The 18,905-nt window shown below is 39.7% G+C and overlaps 1 protein-coding gene across 10 annotated transcripts in view; it reads right to left on the bottom strand.

The window, feature by feature from the left end:
* Nucleotides 1–18,905, bottom strand: part of ENOX1 (ecto-NOX disulfide-thiol exchanger 1) — a 392,145-nt gene that overhangs the window by 129,908 nt on the left and 243,332 nt on the right. For 9 of the 10 annotated variants that reach the window (XM_080376795.1, XM_080376801.1, XM_080376802.1 and 6 more), the window contains 2 exons: nt 7,915–8,049; nt 6,938–7,075 (listed from right to left, as the gene is read on the bottom strand). In XM_080376795.1, the coding sequence (XP_080232921.1) occupies nt 6,938–7,075; nt 7,915–7,924 (148 nt within the window). In that variant the 5' untranslated portion in view covers nt 7,925–8,049. Of the gene's footprint in view, nt 1–6,937; nt 7,076–7,914; nt 13,171–18,905 lie in introns of those variants that run through there. The other variant, XM_080376803.1, reaches the window with a different exon arrangement.

Here is an 18,905-nt window from a genome sequence, read left to right as displayed (position 1 = left end):
TTCTTCTGTGTCTCAATAATAAAAATACATAGTTTTATCTGGGTACAAGCTTGACTCTAAATCTTTAGAGTAAGTTTCACACCTCTTTAATTATTCGGATTGGTTATTCAGATAATTTAAATAGTAAATCTTTTCCTCTTGACTAAAATGCAATGGTTCTGTAGTGAAGACTATAAAAACAAAGTAGGAAGGAACCAGAATAAAATCAGGGAAGTTATATGATTTTCTTCAGAGCATGCCTTACTGCATTTCTCTTGTTTCATAGACTGGCTTGTTAACAAAACACAACACATAAAACAGGTTGGGAAGCCATCAAAGCTGAAAAGATGCCTCCTGAAGATATCTTGTAAACTCAAGGGGTTTGCAAAACCTATGGAAAACTCTGCAGATTTTATTAAGACTTTTTATATCTTCTTCTACTGCCAGATGTCAAGCCAGTGCAGTGTTCAGAACAAAGGTAAACACACTGTACACTGCCGTGCCACCAGGCTTGCTGAGCTCTTCCAGCACCTACTTGTGGTCCGCAGCTTAGAGGGGCAGGGGAACAAGAGTGTCTGGAGTGCTTTCACCTGCTGCCTGTGCACTTTGGATCTTACATCTGGAGCATGCTAAACTTTAATCCAAAATTATAGATGCTCAAGCATTTTTTCCTGAAAACCGACTATCTTCAGGTCATAATACAAGTAGCTCACTTTAAAACTTCTGTGGATAGACTCTGTAATCAATTAACAGGAGCTCAGTATTAATTACAGAAAAGGAAGCCGTGTTTTGTTAGACATGTCTTGGATGATTCGAGTGATCTGCTCATTGGCACACTGGTTCAGTAGCTAAGCAATGAAGTGTAAATAAAGGAAGCTTTAATAGGTAACGGGATAGCATGGGTAAAATGAAATGAGACTGCCAGATGGCTATCAGTGGCTCCAAGCCTCCAGTAATGGAGAGGCCACAGAAGAAGTATACACACAAGAGTTGGCAGAGCCTTCTAGCCAGCCGACTTTTTAGTCTTCAGCACTACTTAATGTACAGTATACAAATATACCTTGATTTCCTACTTCATTTGACTTTTCTTCATTAATGTTACAAAAATAGTGCACAACCAGAACAATGAGGGATGTGTTTACAATTTAGCCAGCATATGATGACCTGCGGTCAACAATAATTCATAAAGCATGCTTCATCTACTTTATGGTAGAAGGACACTGAAGCTTAAAGGACTTTCCATAGCCAAGGCAGACTGGTGCAGGAACGCTTAATACTGAGCCCACCCCTGATTTTTCTCAAATAACCCTTAGATCTTCTACTGTGCATAGGAATTGGTGACCTCTTGAGATACCCCAGTGAGCAGGAGAAGGAAAAGCCATCATGCTAGTGTTCTGCCTGATATGCCCATCACATGGAAAAATGCTTGACACTAATTGGAATCTGAATACAGTGATTGCCTTTTGTTACAATCTTCATTCTGAAGGAAGAAATAATCTGAATATTATGTCTCCAAAGACTTGGAGGTCTTGAGCTAATAAAATTGAGGGAGGGATATTTATCCTCATGTCTTGGGATTTAGGAGTTTCTAGAAGAAAATTGCCCATATCCTTCTGTTACCATAAAATAAGTCTAGGGTTGCAGTTTCGGGATTGCAACCACTTATTGTCACAGGTGCTGCTTCCAAAAGTGAAGTTTTGCTAGCGCTATGACTTGATTTGGAAGTATAACCTTTAGTCTGGGGAAGTCTGTTCTATATATTAATGATCAAGAGGAGAGCCCATCGGAGGAGAAGCACTTCAGTGGTGATTTGTCTTGTTCATCTCTCCCTGTGAAGTGTGTGATACTCAACACTGTCAAAAGCACAATCCAGAGCAAGGTGACCTGATTGGAACTGACAGCTCCTATGTTCCACTGAAGCCAGGTCAAAAGACAAGTGTGTGGGGAAAGCAAAGACAAATGGAAAACCAGAAAGGTTGATGTAAATGTCTAATATTTCACAACCTCCAGTGTCAAAAAAAACATGCCTGAGGCCATAATTTTTTTTTTTTCTATACCTTTTGGTAAGCAACATGTTAGACTTCAAAGTGTCCTAGTCTGATTTCACTAGGATTTTGTACAAGTGGTCAAAATCTAACCTCAGCAAAAGCAAGACTGGGAGGCCACTGAAAATTTTAATATCTTCAGGCTCTAAGGCAAGTTGGCCAGACTCACATGGAAAAGTGTGCCTTAATAATTATACTGTAAATAAGTAGAAGGCACCAGTTTTCAGGCAAACCTTTGACTTCTAGGCAGATCTATAAATTTCGTCTTGGATATCTGCCCTTGTTGTTTGCTCTTTTTTTCTAGAAAAGCGCAAAAATGCAGCATAGGACATGAGCTTAACTAAGTCCAAAAGAATTGCCACATAAGGACTACTCTTCATGTTAATTTGTAACAGGGAACTTTTTTGACATATACAATTTTTAACTAACAAATATTTAGGTCATCTAAGTCATCCTGGAGGAAAGCATCTCAAAATTGCTTCATGTTTTTCAGGACAACAGTTCATTAGTGAAAGGAGAAACAAACCGAACCAGAGAAGTAAATAATTTTCCTGTCAGGATGTCTTTAGAAAACAGGTGACCTGATGCCATTTGCTGAAACAAATAAAAGCACAAGAACACCAAATTCAGCAACGCCAAAATTGCCCTTAAAAAGTACCAAAGCAAAAGCAAAATAAAACATTCTGCTAGTCCTAAGATGTAAGAAAATAGCAGACTTGAATGTACTAGAAAGATGTACTTGAATCAGAGTTGTTGAATGCACAAAGAGGATTCAGATCTCAAAAAGGTGGAGTACAAACTATCCTTCCCCTCTCACTTAACCATTTTTCTCAAAGTCTCAAAGTGCAGAAAACAACAATTTTAAGGCCTGGATAATTCAAAAGCAGATTAGCAGATTTTCTCCAACCTTTCCAATTTTTTTTTCCCTCTAGGCTGAGATCAACCATGAGAAATTCAGGCCAAAAGGCAATTTTTTAGAAAAAAATATAAACTGCTGAAAGGGGATGTTTAGAATGAAAATGATTTTCAGTCACATCAATCTTTCACACTTTAACTAATGCATTATTAAACTACAGTTTATTGTGTGATTTATATATATATATATAAAATGTATATATGCATATAATAGCGTATATGTAATGAAGTAGCAAATATTACGGAAAAAGGTAAGCTTGCTAACACTTAAGTGTAAGCAAAATGTATGTAGAAATAGCAGAGATATTATACAACTATTAACAAGAATCCATCTTACAAATGAAAGGCTCTGACATTTGCCCAGATCAAAAATCCAATTTTACAGCACTGAGAGATAAGGAATTAAATAGAGTGCAGATATCATCTAAACTGGTATTAAAAGGTTAGCAGTGCTTAAAATTGTTACCAAGACCAGACAGCCTACATCCCAGGCTGTGAGAAGAGTATTGGCCAGATGTTGTGGAAGCTTTACTTGTCATTTTAACAAATTCTCAGGCTAGGCAAGAGCTCCACAGATTGCAAAGTGGGGAGCATAACTCCGTTACAAGGCAGGCATCCCAGCATGTTACACAGCAGCAAAGTTAACAACAGCTGGGAAAAAAACCCATCAAAAACCTTTAAAAAGACTTAGTAGATCCGTAACTATGGGAAAAAACACCCTGCAATTTAGGAATTACGAACCAGTTAGTCTGGAGAAGGAAAGGCTGTGGATTGAAAAATCCTTTGGAAACTGAAAGATCAGAGAACTAAGAGATATGTCAGGATATAGATGAGTACCATACACCACATTTCAGACTATGGCAGGTTATATAAAGGCATCCAGGAAAGACCACACTCTCTCCAAGATTAATCTAAACTACTTACTTCTTTGCAACCTATCATCAAGGCAGGAAATAAAGAAATGAATTTAATTAACTATTTATTTAATAAATTAAAATTATTAAAAAAAATATTTAAAGACAGACAAAAAGTTAGCACTGCGACATGGGTGTATCATTTTAATCTCCAAGAAATGTCACAAATGACAGCAGTAAACCAATATCTGACTACTGACAAAGATGAGTTCATTACTAGGATTAATAGGAAAAAAAATGTGAAAAGGCAGAAAGGGCTAAGGACTAGTTAGGTATTTGGTTGAAGATGGTGAGATGGTGATGCAAACTCTCACTGAATGCAGATACAGTAAATAGATTATAGTAAATAAGTTTATAAGTCTTTTCATGGTAAATTGTGGTTTTGCCATTATGGATTTGCCATGAAGAAAATGTGTCAAAATTTTATGAATCATAAGGAAATACAATGAAGTGCAAAAGCACCTATTTACCTTGAAAATACAGGAAAGTCTTAAAAAACAGGAAAGCAAAGAAGTTATTCTGCACCCATAGAGAAATCAGGCAGCACTTCAGTAATTAATATTTATTACTTATGGCACCTTTCATACATTGAAAATGCTGAACAAATACGAACTGACTTGTACAACACTCCTGCAATACGTGATACACATAATTTTAGAAATTGCAGGAGGGAACTGGCAGTGAAATTAAAGTCCTGGAGACCTCCTCTTGTGGGGAAAAGCATTGGACATAAGATGAGGCTGCCATGTAGAGATTGCAGAGCGTACCAGAGGACACAATTTACACTGAAACTGGAAAGACAAAGGAAAAGAGGAAGACAAAAAGGTGGGCAAACCTCCACAGGATTTGCAACTGAGATGCTTAGAAAGGAAATTAGCAGAAGCTGATTTTGACATGTGGCTATTTTCAGGTTTGGAGGTAATCGCATTCAAGTTGAGCGCAACACATGCAGGCAAAGCCCCACTAGAAAATGGAAAAAGCTGTTTCCCCACCAGCATGTAGAATCATAAAATGTCCTGAGTTGGAAGAGACCCACAATGATCATTGAGTCCAACTCCTGACTCCACACAGGACAATCTAAAAGTTAAATCATCTATTGAAGAACATTGTCCAAATGCTTCTCGAACAACAACAGACATTCCCTGAGGAACTTGTTCCAGTACTTGACCACCCTCACAGTGAAGAACCTTTACTTAATAATCAATCTGAACATCCCCTGACACAGCTTTAAGTCATTCCCTTGTATCCTATCACTGGACAAGAGGGGGAAGAGATCAGCACCGCCCTCTCCACTCACCCTCATGAGGAACTGTAGAGAGCAATGAGGTCTCCCCTCAGCCTCTTTTCCCAGCTGAACAAACCTAGTATCCTCAGCTGCTCCTCTTAAGTCTTGCCCTCTAGTCCTTTCACCATCTTTGTGCCTCCTCTTAGACACGTTCTAATATTTTTACATCCTTCTTACCACACACAGCACTCAAGGTGAGGCTGCACCAATGCTGAGTAAAGTGGGACAATCACTTCTTTTGACCAATTAGCTACACTGTGCTTAAAATACCCCAGGATGGCCCTTCTGGCCACCAGGGCACACTGTTCACTCATATTGAGCTTCTCATCAACCAAAAACCCCAGATGCCTTTCTGCAGGGCTGCACTCCAGCCTCTTGTCCCCCAACCCACAGATATATTCTGGATTACACTGTCTCAGCTGCAGAATCTGGCATTTGTCCTGGTTAAACATATGGTTGGTGACTGCCCAGCGTTCTGATCTGTGCAGATCTCTGTATTAGGTCTCTCTAAACTCAAGGGAAACAGCTCCTGCTGATTTAACATCATCATCAAACATACTATGGATTCAATTCCTGCGTACAGGTCATTGATAAAAACATTGAAGAGAACTGGCTCCGCAGATGGCTTTGCTTGTTTCTTTTAATCATGAGCGTGGGGTTAAAGCCAGAGACCAAGAATCAGTTCACAGACTCCACCAGTTAAACTCTCTGCTTGAGATGGATTCATTATAAATCAGCTTTCTTGCAGCTTAGTTTACCTGCCTGTAAAACAGGTAATTTAGAGCCAGGCTGTGAACTGGCACAGCTCCACTCAGTTCCCAGTGTCTGAAGGGGACATATTTGGCCAAAATTAAGAGTCACACATCCCTGGTGAGGCAGAGTGATTTACACCATGACCTGGATCACTACATCCATGCCTACATGGATAGGCACAGAGATGACAGGATGTTGCTCTGATCCAGATATCGCACAGCTTTTCTTAAGCTGAAGTGGCAATGAGGTTTCCAGATGGGATCTGTCATATGCCTGGCATGAGGCTTATGTCTATAGGGCACCCACCCATATAAAAATTATTTTTCTCTACCTTACAGGAGCAGTGAAGTTTTATTAATCCAAACTAATCAGGCTTTTACTCTTAACAATGAAGTCTGATATAAGTAGGCTTATCTGTGAAATCTGTTGCTGTCTTCAAAATACTATTTTTGCTCTTGTTAGAATAAGTGATCCTCTGCAACACTCTCCCAAACTATGCTTGGGAAGTTAAATGACAAAACACAACAAGAACAAACTCTTGAAATTCAATTTATGGAGTCAGGCAGAAAGTAAAGAAGCACCTCATAGGAGAACTTCACTTCACTAATATCAGCTGAGCATATAAATTGAATGGGCTTCATGATTTTCTGCCCAGTTAACACAATTTCAAGATCTTTCTACAGTCAAGAGTTCTCAGCCCAGGGTGTTCCTTGGCAGAACCTCAAGACATCCTGCTTGAACAGAGAAATAGAAACAAATGTTTCTCTTATGTGACCTGCCTCCTGGTCTTGACCCAACACAAGGATCTATGGTGTAGTTGTTTAATTTCCCCAAAGAGTTTTGGCTTTTCCACAAAGTTAAAAAATAATATGGATTATATACCTACTACAAGATGAGACTAACACACAGTATGCAATATTAATCATAGCTGAGGTTTTCAGAATATAAAAATACAATATTCTCAGAAATAGTTTCATATATTTTTAAAAGGACCCAAAGAATTCATGGACAGTACAAGAGATCTCTTTAAAAAAGAAAAATCTTACCTGTCACAAGCTGTTGTCCAGCTAGTCCTACTGGAACCATCCCCAGGTTATTCATAGCTGTAGCCCAAGCAGTCGGATCAGTGACTGACATGTTAAGTTGTGTTGTATCTATAGCTATACTTCCCAAACCATCAGCTGCTACAAGAAAAGAAACATGCTGTAAGTAGAAAAGTCAATGGGCCAGTATTTTTAACCAAAACCTCCAGTGAAAATGAAATATGACAACCACTGCTTATTTTGGTTTTGTTTTGTTTCTTAATTATGATTCACTGATAATGGTGCTTGGTATTGTACAGCAAAACCAAAAGGCATAAAATGAAACAAGAGTAATTCAGGCTAGTTGTACGGAAAACTTTTTCACCATGATGACTGAAAAGCCACTGCTCTGCAGTCACTGCCATTGGCAGCTTTCAAGACTCAACTTGATAAAGCCCTGAGTAACCTATGAGTGACCCTATGGCTGGCTTTGCTTTGAGCAGGATGTTGGATTGGAGACCTTCTGAGACCACTCCCAACCTGAATAAATCACCTTGCCATCCTCTAATATAATTTAATTATATATAATCTGTCATAATATATATAAACTTGTCATAAAGCTGTAAGAATCAAACACACCCCAAGGAAAGACCTGTTTTCCATAAAGTGCAATTTTCTGTGATAAAAGATTTAAGAATACATTAACCCCTAACTAAAAAAAAAGGTCAAAGCAAATAGATTCACTATGGGAAATACCAAGTTTTGTTTGAAAAACAGAAGAGAATTATCATGAATACGGTCAAAATAGACTGAGCCCAGGCACAGATTCTCCTGGGTTGGGGAAGGAAGAGTGGGTCAGCTAGCTAGGGAGTGGTACCTTTCTGATACTAAACCAAACACAAGCTGTGATCACACATTTTATCTTCCCTCCTCCCCAGTCACAGCTGAAATCAGTTTTTTCCAACTATTTTCTTATGACCTTGCAGACCTGAGATATTTACCGGCAGCCATTGCTTTTCCCCAGTTCCTTTTGCTCCTGTTAGATTTCTTCAGCTAGGAATAATTAACTACTGTATTAGTAGCATCTTGAGATGGGATATCACTGAACGCAGGGCCCACACACAGCTCATTAGGCTCTGGAAGAGAAAAGACGACATCAGCTATCAAGTGCTGCAGTCAGAACATAACTGCGAAACAGCAGACCGCTTTGGGAATTCACTCAGAGCTTCTGCCCACTCCCCCTGCACCACCAGCCCCAGCCTCCTTGCACACATTTAGTGGCTGCGGTAGAGGTGTTTCAGTGACCACCCATCCTTGCCTGCTGAACAAACAGTGCCACCTATGAACCTGCCAGACCACTGAAAAGCCCTTCACAAATTAGGTCTTATCAGTAGTTACACAGCTTCCTTGGCATGAAGGTATCAGCTGCAAGAACATATTAAGGGATTAATATGATTTTTTTAAAAAAAACTGTTAACAATTAACTGATGTTGCAAGTTTCAAGGAGTCTCCTGTTCTGAGATGAAAAGGGGAAAAAAACAGTCTGCAATGTCATCTGCAATGACTTACAGCCTACAGAGAGATGGAAAAGTAAGAAAACATAACAAAGCCAAGGATGGTGTCTGCCTCTTAACTAATATTGTATCTTTGGCTCACAAAGCTCAGTTAGCTTCATGCAAAAGTGGACTATCTGTCTTTAGCTAAACCACATTGCTTTCATCAGGTATCTGTCAGACCATGAATTTTACATAAGGGTAACTACTTGCTGTTGTTATTGTTGTTCGTAAAGCTCACTGCAGCACTGCATCGTTGGTCGGAAAGGAGACTGAATGAGCTAACAGGTAAGAGGTGTAAGCAAAGGCTGTGAGCTCCCAACACTCACAGCAGAGGGAGAAAACACGAGGGTCAGGGTGATCACAGATATGTGCCCATGTTAATCTTTGTGCATTAGTTACAAGGCACTGTGGATGAAAGGGGGCTGCATTATTTTTTGGCTGGCCAGTAGCCTAAGGGGTCTGACCTACAGTGTTTGGTACTAGCAGCCAACAACTGACCAAGTGCTTACAAGTGTTCAGGGAGGTCATTAATGCTGTGCAGGTGCATCTTGATGACTTGTTCAGCCCTAAGATGTTTGTGCTGTCTTTAAAAAAGTACTTGACAGTCCTTAATTAAGAGGTTTCAAACATGCAAACCCTAAGAATTCATCTTTAGGAAAGACACAACTGATGTGATTACACCATATTTTAGCTTAGTACCTCCTACAGATATTTTTTTTTTCATGTGATTTGCATAAACTACAAGCTAGAAAGTTTTATAGTTCCCTGACACTGTACAGATAACTTCATAGGAACACGACCACATCAATAGCTGTAAAAGTGAAGAAAGAGTCAGGATCAGACAATTCTGTACATTTTTTAGTATCCTGTAATTTTCAAATAACCAGTACACTAGGTTAAAAAGCATTTTGTTCATATCTTCAGTGAGTCTATTTAAAAGTCAGTATTTATCAACTCTTAATATTTGAATTTGCAATTCCAATTCTTATTTGATCTCCACTTTTCATTATACATAACATAAAAAATTATGATAAAATTAGCTTTTAGATAACATCTATAAACACCAAGCAAACACTGAATGAAAGTCCTCTGCAGGGAATGTGACTAACAGAAGGCAAGCCACCTGAGATTTATGTCAAGTTTTTAAAAACTGGGTGTCTCCTGTTCAGCTCCTTAAACTTGTACTTAGCTCTTTTCTACTCAGGCTATAAACTTCTGACCACAAACATCTATTTCAAGGTTAGAGCTGGCTGAATTATTCCTTGTCAATAAGTTATTTCTCACACAGTACAGCCACCCTTGCTCTTTATGAATCACTCCCAGATCAATCCTGATTTACAAATATATGCTGAACAGCCCAGATGAGAGTGGTTCATTTCTTTCCATGACTGGCAGCCTTGTTGTCTTGATGTAGGAAGGTGCATCTGAAAACCAATAGCGATGAAATGCCTCTTCCTACCTTGCTGTGTGTCAGTTACTTGTCCTATAATGCATCACCCTGACTACTGGGGAGGAATAAGGTGCTGCTCCATGGTTTTGGGGCAAAGACATCTCAGACAGGTATGGATTATTGGGATAATGGGTAGAAAATGGGCATCAGACTCTCTCTGCCACCCCTTCTCCCTCTGTTTGCATTGCCTTGTGAAGTGTGTGCTGGGTGACATAATGAGGTCTGCTGCCAAACTCTGCAGCCCCTAAACCACATTACAGTTGTACCAGCTCTGCCAGAAGTGGGAACTGGTCCATAAAAAAATCCGACACTGGGCTAGATAAATGCACCTCAGCTTACCGGGAATTAATAGGTGACATTTTTGGTGTTTGCCTTCTACCAGGTTGTCTACATATTTCAAATTTTGGTATGCTTTCATGAATTAGCCACAAGTATTTGTTGAAGTCCTCAACAAAGAGGAAAAATATAACACCATGAATATGAAATAAAGCAGAATCAGTGGGTTAATTGGTGAAATTCCTGTTGTACTATGCCACCAGCTCTGCCCAATGTGCCATGAAAGTCTTTGCTCGAAACATACTCTCATAGCCCACGCTGGACCTGGGAAGCTTTGTTTTCTCTCTGGCCATTAAGTCTACTGTCTTTTCAGCAGGACCTGTATGCAATGCAGGCTAAACCAGGGGAAAAAAGACAAAAAAGCATGTGAGCAGCCTAAAGTGGAAGTAGTTCTATCTAACCAAGAACTGCTTCAGGATATTTTGTCAGTGGAAGAGAGCTGAATAAGAAGCATAAATGCACTATGAACAGTGAATCATTTGCAGCAAGCTGTAGGCAGAACTAATGCTACATCCTGAAGGACACAGCCTGTAGAAACTAGCTCTCTTAAAGAGAAAAATACTAATTGTGAACATCTCTTCTACTGACAACTCAAGAGTTACATTAATACAGAGCAATATAATATGGCTAAAATAATCTCACAGGCATTTCACACCTGATTTAGCCTCAAACATTAGCTTTTGTTTAAAAACTTGAAAATTCGGATAGGGAAGGTTTCATTAATGCTTCAAGTAAAATCAGCTTTGGGCAAATTTCAGCATTTCTTTGTACAGCTCAGACACTGCACTATTATATCTCTCATGACAATGGAAACAAAACAAGCCAGGGAAACAAATAAACCCACTCACTAGATCATATGAAAAGTAAAGCACTGTGTTTGATGAGGAATATATCTACTAGCAAAGATTCTTGCTTTCTTAAAAATAAAAGGAATCACTGTGATAATGGTTAAACAGGCAAGAAAGTGTAGCCTTATGTAGGGATCCTGTGTAGCTTGAGCAGACATTAATCAACACTGTTACACTGACATCACACCTTTAGAAAGCATTCCTGATTTATAAGTCATTAGTACTTCTCCAGGCATTAATGACCTGGAGATATATGTAAAAGAAATCTATGTTTATAAACACTTGTGCATGGGAGTAGCTTTACTCCAGGGAAGTAACTTCAGAAGCAAATAAAGCCATAATTCTGATTTACAGGAGAAAATGTGTGAAGTCTTCTGGGTGCTGCTGTTCCTTGAGGTTTGGGAAAGGCAGGGATGTAAATACAAACTTCCTTATTTGAGAGCTTTTGATTAACAAAATTTTAATGCCAAACACTTTGTAAAGTGATTCCATGTTACACTTTTCGTGGTCTCTCTTTTTGCAGACACAATGCAAGTACCAGTCCTTGGATGGTGGATTGTGAGAGACATTTAGACTTTCCTCAGACAGGTTGTCAGGAAGATAAAGCACCTTGAAGCCTATACCAATGAGCAGTTCTCAGTCATAGCACTCATAGCAGATTGTACTTAGTACGCATATTTTATACCAGGCAATTAAATGCAGTTACCCAAATGAATACAGAAGTCAGTTATATATTGTGCATCAATTATCACAGGCAATGAATGCCATGAGACAAAGAAATTAACACAACATAAAACTAATTCAATAACACAGCAGATTGCTAAGTTAAAATCCTACCCTTTAGATATCCATAACACCACAGACAATGAATTACGACACAGTGTAAAGCTGATTAAATGCACCACTGTAACAAGGCTCTGTGGAGTGCCTGGGTCAGTGACCAGCCCCGGGACGCAAGGAGGAGGTTCTCTGCCTCACTCTGACACTGATCTGCTGGGTGACCTTCAGTAATTTCACTTCTTTGTCTAATTTTAGTGACCACTAAATCTGTCAAGGAAAAGACTGATGCCATCGACCCTTTGAAATCTGGGATGATGAGTCGCAAAGACATTAAATGTTATTGGTTCCGGTTCTTGAGACAATGCAGATGGGAAGGAGTGATGTAGTACCTTATGAACTGTTATATCTAGGCAAGTTTTCCAGTTCTTAAAGTAATGGCATGTGCGAAGTGTTTGTTACTCTTCACTGTGATTCATGGGATAGAGGTCATTAGGTTGGTCACACTCCACCTGACCTGCCAAAATACAAGTCATTTACCAGGCTAGCTCCAGCTGTCTTCTAAAACATATTAAGCACTTTGTACCGGTTCTTCCCAGTGTTTCTATTTCTCCAGCACAGACAGAACGGACACCCAGTAAAGAAGGAAGACAAAGAAAGAAAAGAAGCTGTCCCTGCCTATGGCATGGGGGTTAGAACTAGATCATCTTTAGGTCCCTGCCAACCCAAACCATTCTATGAATCTATGACTTCCTGTCAGTCACTACCCTTTTCTTCCTGACCACCTTAGGATGAAGAAGAAAGCTGGCAGTAGCAACAATGAACATGTTAATTTTGTGCCACAGCCATCCTACCTGGAGTACATGAAAAAAATGAACATCTCCAATATGACTCTGAAGATGGTTTTTATTAATAATATTGCACGCACAATGTTTCTAGAAGAGGCATTGTCTCATATTTTTGCATGGTTAGTTTTAAGTTAACACCGAGAAAAATCTCACCTAAATTCTGAAATTCAAAAGGAACTGAAGGAAAACATTTCTTGCAACAATTCGCAAAAGGACGTTTACTAATTAAATTTAAAAAAAAAAAAAAAAAAAAAAAGTGATGTACCAGAGCGTTTTTGGAAAAGTTTCTTATTTTCTGGGATGGGACCCTAATGCAGGCTTCTAATGTTTGCTCCAGCCCCCTGCAGTTCTACTGAAAAGAGGCCAGAAACTTTCCAGGGTCTCCAGAGTGTCACCCTGTTTACCTGGTTTTGTCTGTCACATCGCCCTCTTACAGGATGCTTTTGAAAGCAAAGACTGATTCTACAGGAACTGGTACTTCCTTAAGAAAAGAGCTTCATTAGGCCCAAGCCAGTGAGGATAAGCAGGGTCCTACCCTTACAGCCTAATTGGGAGCTCTGGTTATGTGTCCACTTACATAATTCTTCTGATATTTTGTCTTATGAAATGAATAGTAACACCTTTGTTCATTGTCCATTATGACATTAAAAAGCTACACTGTCATCTTATTAACTCATAAAACATATGCTGTGATATTAAGAGATTTCTCTTTGCACTATATACACAGGAATATGTAGGTTTTTGCATAGTTACGAAGGATCCTTTCCACCGATTTTCACTGAAAAGCACTTAATGAGCAAATCATGGCCATATTGATAGGACTAAGACAACTTAGAGAAAAATCACAATATATTTACAGTTTCCCTCTAAATTTAACAAAGCACATTTGCACAAAACGCATTTTCTGGAAGAACTATTCATTTGAGATGCTACATTGCTTAAATCGTCTGCCTGAACACATCTTGAAGATAACACATGGTACACACAAAGACCAGATTTCCCTTGGAAAGCAGAACACTGGAAGACTTCAACAGCAGAAAAAAAAAAAAAAAAACCAAACCAAAAAACCAACAAAATAAAGGTCTCCAAGATAAACAGGTGTTCTCTTGTGATGCTCCTTGAAAGGTCACCCAGTAATATTTCATGCTAAATCCCAAACTTCACTGGCATCTCAGAGCAAAGTCTTAACAGGTTACAAATGTGCTTTTTCTTTTGTGTGTATTTTAGCAGCTGCAGTCTGAATATGCTGAAGTCTATAAATAACAGAATCTGGAGGCACATTAAGCAAAGCATTATAGAAGTCCAGCTTGGTTATTGAAAAAGCATATGCAGTTCCAAAATCATCTGGAAGGGGAAAAAAAGCACAACTTTGCAGGCTAGCAATGCAGTGCAGCCTTGTTAAAAACAGGTCTGATTATTCCTTGAACACAAAATGCTGTTGTGAATTGATGATTGCATCTCCGCTTTTCACTCTGCCAAGACAGCTTGCAATTGTGAATCACTTGCTTCCCATTTAAGAGGACAGTGGCTTACTGACTAAATTAGGCCAATCCTTCCCTTAAATCCCTGCATTTTAAGAATTTATATTTAACAACAACAACAAAAATACACTGAAATCTTTTAATTACTTACAACGGTATTTCAATAGCAAAGACTTGAATCACACTGTTTTCTACAAAAGGCCGCTGACTGCTTTAGAAACATGACATCCCACAGCACTATATTGCAGATAACAGAGAAAGCACCCAAAGCAGGTCTTGAGCAAACACACTTCAGCAGCTTCACTGGAAGGCTGAATACTGAAATGAGAGGTGCTGAAATGCCTCCTTGATACCATAGAGTACCTGGACCAGTCATTATAACTGGGTTATACATGCTGTTTCTTATCTATCTGGGCTTGAGGGAATGCCAATATAAACACATCACAGTTACCAAATACTTTCTCCCACTCTATCATACAATGCCCTTACCTCATGTTTACTAGAGCTACTTAAAAGAGCTGTGACATAAAGGGTTGTTTGGATGTTGGCTGTTGTTTTTTTTTAAAGAAACAAGTGAAGAAAAAGCAAAAAAAACCTGAAAACAATGAAAGACTAAAGCAAGCTGGGACACACTTATAGAAAAAGCATGTTAGCTTCCTGGGTAACCTAAAGTCAAATCACTCCCATTCCACCTCCTGAAAAAGTGAACAGCTCGATGGGTAAGCCCTGTCTGTGGCAGAGCCCCAGGCGTGGCATCACACAGTCCACCAGAGGCAGGGGAGCCTCATTATTGAATTTCCAAATGAATACAGGCTGCTTTCTTCTAGCCCCTGAAGACCAGGAGACAGTTGAGTTTCACGTGGCAACATTATGTATGGAAAATCTATTTTAAGTAACTTTTTAGAGGTTTCTAAAATGCATTCATTATCATTTTTCTTCTCCTTCGAAGACTGTATAATTGAACTCCTGGAGTTAAAGCAGCCTGTCTTCTCAGGCAGAGATTCACAGGGAAAAAAAAATAATCCTTGTCAATCAAACTATTTTAATATTTTTAAAATACACTTTTATCATTGGACCAAATTGTGACAAGAGGTGACATCCAAGTGTCCTTGGTTAAGTGCCTGGGTGATCTGCAGAGCACTTTTTTGCAGAGCACTGAAGCGATCTAAAGTCATATTGATCAAAATTTTATGGAAGAACATCAACTCTTCTTTCAGTGATGGCTGCTAAGTGAAACTCTGGAAAAGAGGTTTAGGCTTGTTTTGTTTGTTTTAATTCAAGCTTTCTGGTGATAAATTCTGCTTAAGAGAAAAACTCACTATCTCTCCTATCAACTTACATCTGTCTGCACTCCAAAAGCTGCCATCCCCTCTTAGCATATCACACTCAGGAACTTTTCTCCAGCTACAAGCTCTAAATTGGTAGTGTACTCCCTAATCTCATTTACCTTGTATTCCTTCCGTTCCTCTTAGTATATCTCCTGTTCTTCTCGATTTACCTCACAACACTCTTTCTTGCTTTTCTTTGTATTTTTTTAATTTCCATCCACTGACTCCACACTTCCCCTTACAATGGAGGCAATGAAACACACCTTGGATGTACACATCTCACTTCTCAGGCTGAAAGTCTATTCTGCAGTTTTGGATATGGACATCTGCTTTGTCAGACACCCATGGGATGAGCTGGACTGAGCAAATTGTGCCTTGGGAGCCCAACCACGACTCAGCTACCTGCATGCTATATAAATCCCACAAGACACTCAGTCCCAAGGGACTCGGCTCCCACTCCTGTCTTTTGCCTGCCTGATAACTCCAGCACAGTGAACCTCAGGAGAACAGAAATCATGAGTCAGTCTGCAATAACTCATAAGAATGTCCCCAAATACAGATACATATGGATATTTAGAGAGATGGTTTGCTTTCTGGTTTTTTTTCCTGCCCATCCCCAGTGAATATACCAACATATGACTATTAGTGTTTGACAACGGGAGCTGCCCACTCAAACACATTTCCTACAACTGTGATGCTCTACATCTGCCTGTTCTCTGGAGAGAGAATTCATCCTGGACCTTTTCTTCTTACTTCCAAATGAATCTCTTCTCAGCCCCATGTCTTTACCAGACGCATAACCCCATTGCTCCTTGCAGCTCCTATTTTAAAGATCAGTGAAGACCACCTACCCCCCTCAGCTACCACAGTCCTCTATCCTTGCCCAGGCTGCTACTGGCTTCCTTTATCCTTCATGCAATGCTTGGGGGCAGCATCTTATTTTGATTAGGAAGTGAGGACAGCCACAGGGAGCTTCCTTCTGTCCTTTCCCTTCTCCTGGGTTGTTTGCTGTGGGTAAATGAGGGGAACAAAGATTTCCCACCTCCCAGAGGACAAAGCAGAGCTTACAGGCTCTCTGTTCTCCCTCATACCCATTAGATTTCAGCAGAGGTTGAATTAAGTTGCTAAGCTGAGCCAGGAATTTTGTCTGTTTTCTGAACAGTTGTGTATGGGATCACCAAAAAGTTACTGCAGGACTGCAGGTTTAGGAATATCACATACTCTGCAGCTGTGGTCTTCTTCAAGGACACTTGGACACCTTCTTTCTCTTCCATTGAGGACAAAGTAATCCCATATTTAATACAAACTCAGATTAGGAGAATAGTAGTTACTGTGTATCAGCTATGATCAGGCAACAAAGATTACTTCCAGGCTTCTCCCTTCTAACTAGCTGTCAGGAGGTCAGGGCAGAGGCAGCTTGAGCTGCAGATCATGGTGAATATAATGATGCTAAAAGCCCTCCCCCCTCCCTCCAGGTGGTCCCACTGTACCTTTACCCAGCCAACAACCCTTACACTCCCCTTTCCCTGTAATGCTTTCTTGTATGTGCATTTGTTTTCTCCAATTTCAATTATAATTCTTCAGGGCAGGAAATCATGTGGATTTTCCCTCAGGCAGGGCTAAAACCAAGAGACCCGGCACTCTGTGCTGTAATTGGACTGATGCTGGCTTTAGCCAAGAGCTCCCCCAGGCAGGGATGTCAGGGAGTCAGTGATGCAAGGCCACGCTACTGCCAGGTTTCTGCATAGCACCTCGTATAGCCAGGCTTTTGTCCCCTTTGAGACTTTTAAGATGCTACTGCAATGTAAAATTAGGAAACTGATCATGATAGCATCCCCCTCCCTCCTCATGCAGGCCCTCTGCCCCTTTCACGTAGTTAATAATCCTTTCACCCACCATTTTCCAAAGTGTTGTAGATTTGTTTGTCTTGTCTTATTTGAATTATAAGCTCTTCAGGGCAGAGAATTTGCCTTTATCTATTTTAGTAAAGTACAATGTAAATTTACTGCACTATATAAATATTTTCTAATAACAAGGGCAATAACAAGAATAATGTATTTACTTTACTGCAATACAGTATTTCCAGGCTTCAAGATACAATCAGAAACAACCCAAAGTCAACAATAAGACCAAAAGATTTGCAGAACCTTTGGCTGTGAAGCAGAAGCCATGAAGTCACTGTGTGAAACTTTGGTAAATTAGTTACTTATATTCATACATAGCAGTTGTTACTGCAGTAAAAATCCTTGCAATTTGGCCCTCTGGAAAATATAAAGCAGAATGTAACCAGTGTAAACCAGCAGAGCACTGCTTCACATGTGTATTATAAGGGTCACAAATGGCCTTCTAGTTACTTTTTAAACAAATGCAATGTTAATACTTTCACTGCACCATTATGAATAAAGCATTTGGCCTGTAGCTATGAATATGGTAACTGATGGGTTTTGACTTGTTTATATCATCATCCAGGAAACTTCTCTACCATGCTCTCCTGGGACTAAATCTTGACTTTGCCCCTTGAATGTGCAGAGGACATAGCCCATGTAGAGGGCACTGGGGTGCAGCAGCTTTTTTCAGCTTCCCCTGATGTAGCTCAATGGCCACCAGTCGATACCCTCCCTACAGCAGCACAGAGCTCTTCTGGCACACAGGAAGGAGAACAAGGCACCAGGGTCAGTGTCCATGCCTTTCTGGCACCACCCCTGCTCATGTTGTTAATGGTTTCTTTGCTCTTTTAAGCTCCAAAGTAAGAAATTAATCAAAGTAATCGTGATGATGCAATGGATTAAAATGATGGGAGTATGAACTGGTCTTGTTTATCCAGGTGATACTACAGGAGGTGCAATGCAGACGCTGTAGAGAAAAAAGCCATGTCCTTTGAATTTACAGTCTGAATAGAAAATGTTTTGTGAGACTGGTGTATTTCTGTCTAAAATATATGGTTTAATTTAGGAGGGCCCAGGTGACACTAGTGGCGTGTGATATATAAGTGGTAGGTTAATGACCTCTATGTACCTTCTTGCCTGAAGCTGAGAGCAACAGCAAGCGGAGCAGTTTGAATGAATCTCATTTATTATTCTTTTAATTGCCTGCTAATATTTCTTTCAGTAGGAAAGACTAATAGACCCCTTCTTTCTCCAAATGCCTTCCAAACTATTCAAAACTGCAGTTCAGCCAAAACAAACAAGGGGTCTTCAGTTCTCTAGAAATGGAAGAGCAACTGGATGGGGATCCAGGAGATACTCATTCTTAATATAGCTCTGCAACAGACCTTGGGCAAGTAATTTAAACTGCCTATATGCCTTGATCCCCTACTCATGAAATGGTGTGATACTTTCTTTATCCCACATTTTATTAATCTTTCCTAG

The sequence above is a fragment of the Falco punctatus genome (assembly GCF_963210335.1).
Source record: "Falco punctatus genome assembly, chromosome: 2".
NCBI classification, from domain to species: domain Eukaryota; kingdom Metazoa; phylum Chordata; class Aves; order Falconiformes; family Falconidae; genus Falco; species Falco punctatus.
The sequence above is the reverse complement of the archived record's forward strand: the minus strand, read 5'-3'. Positions and strand labels throughout refer to the sequence as shown.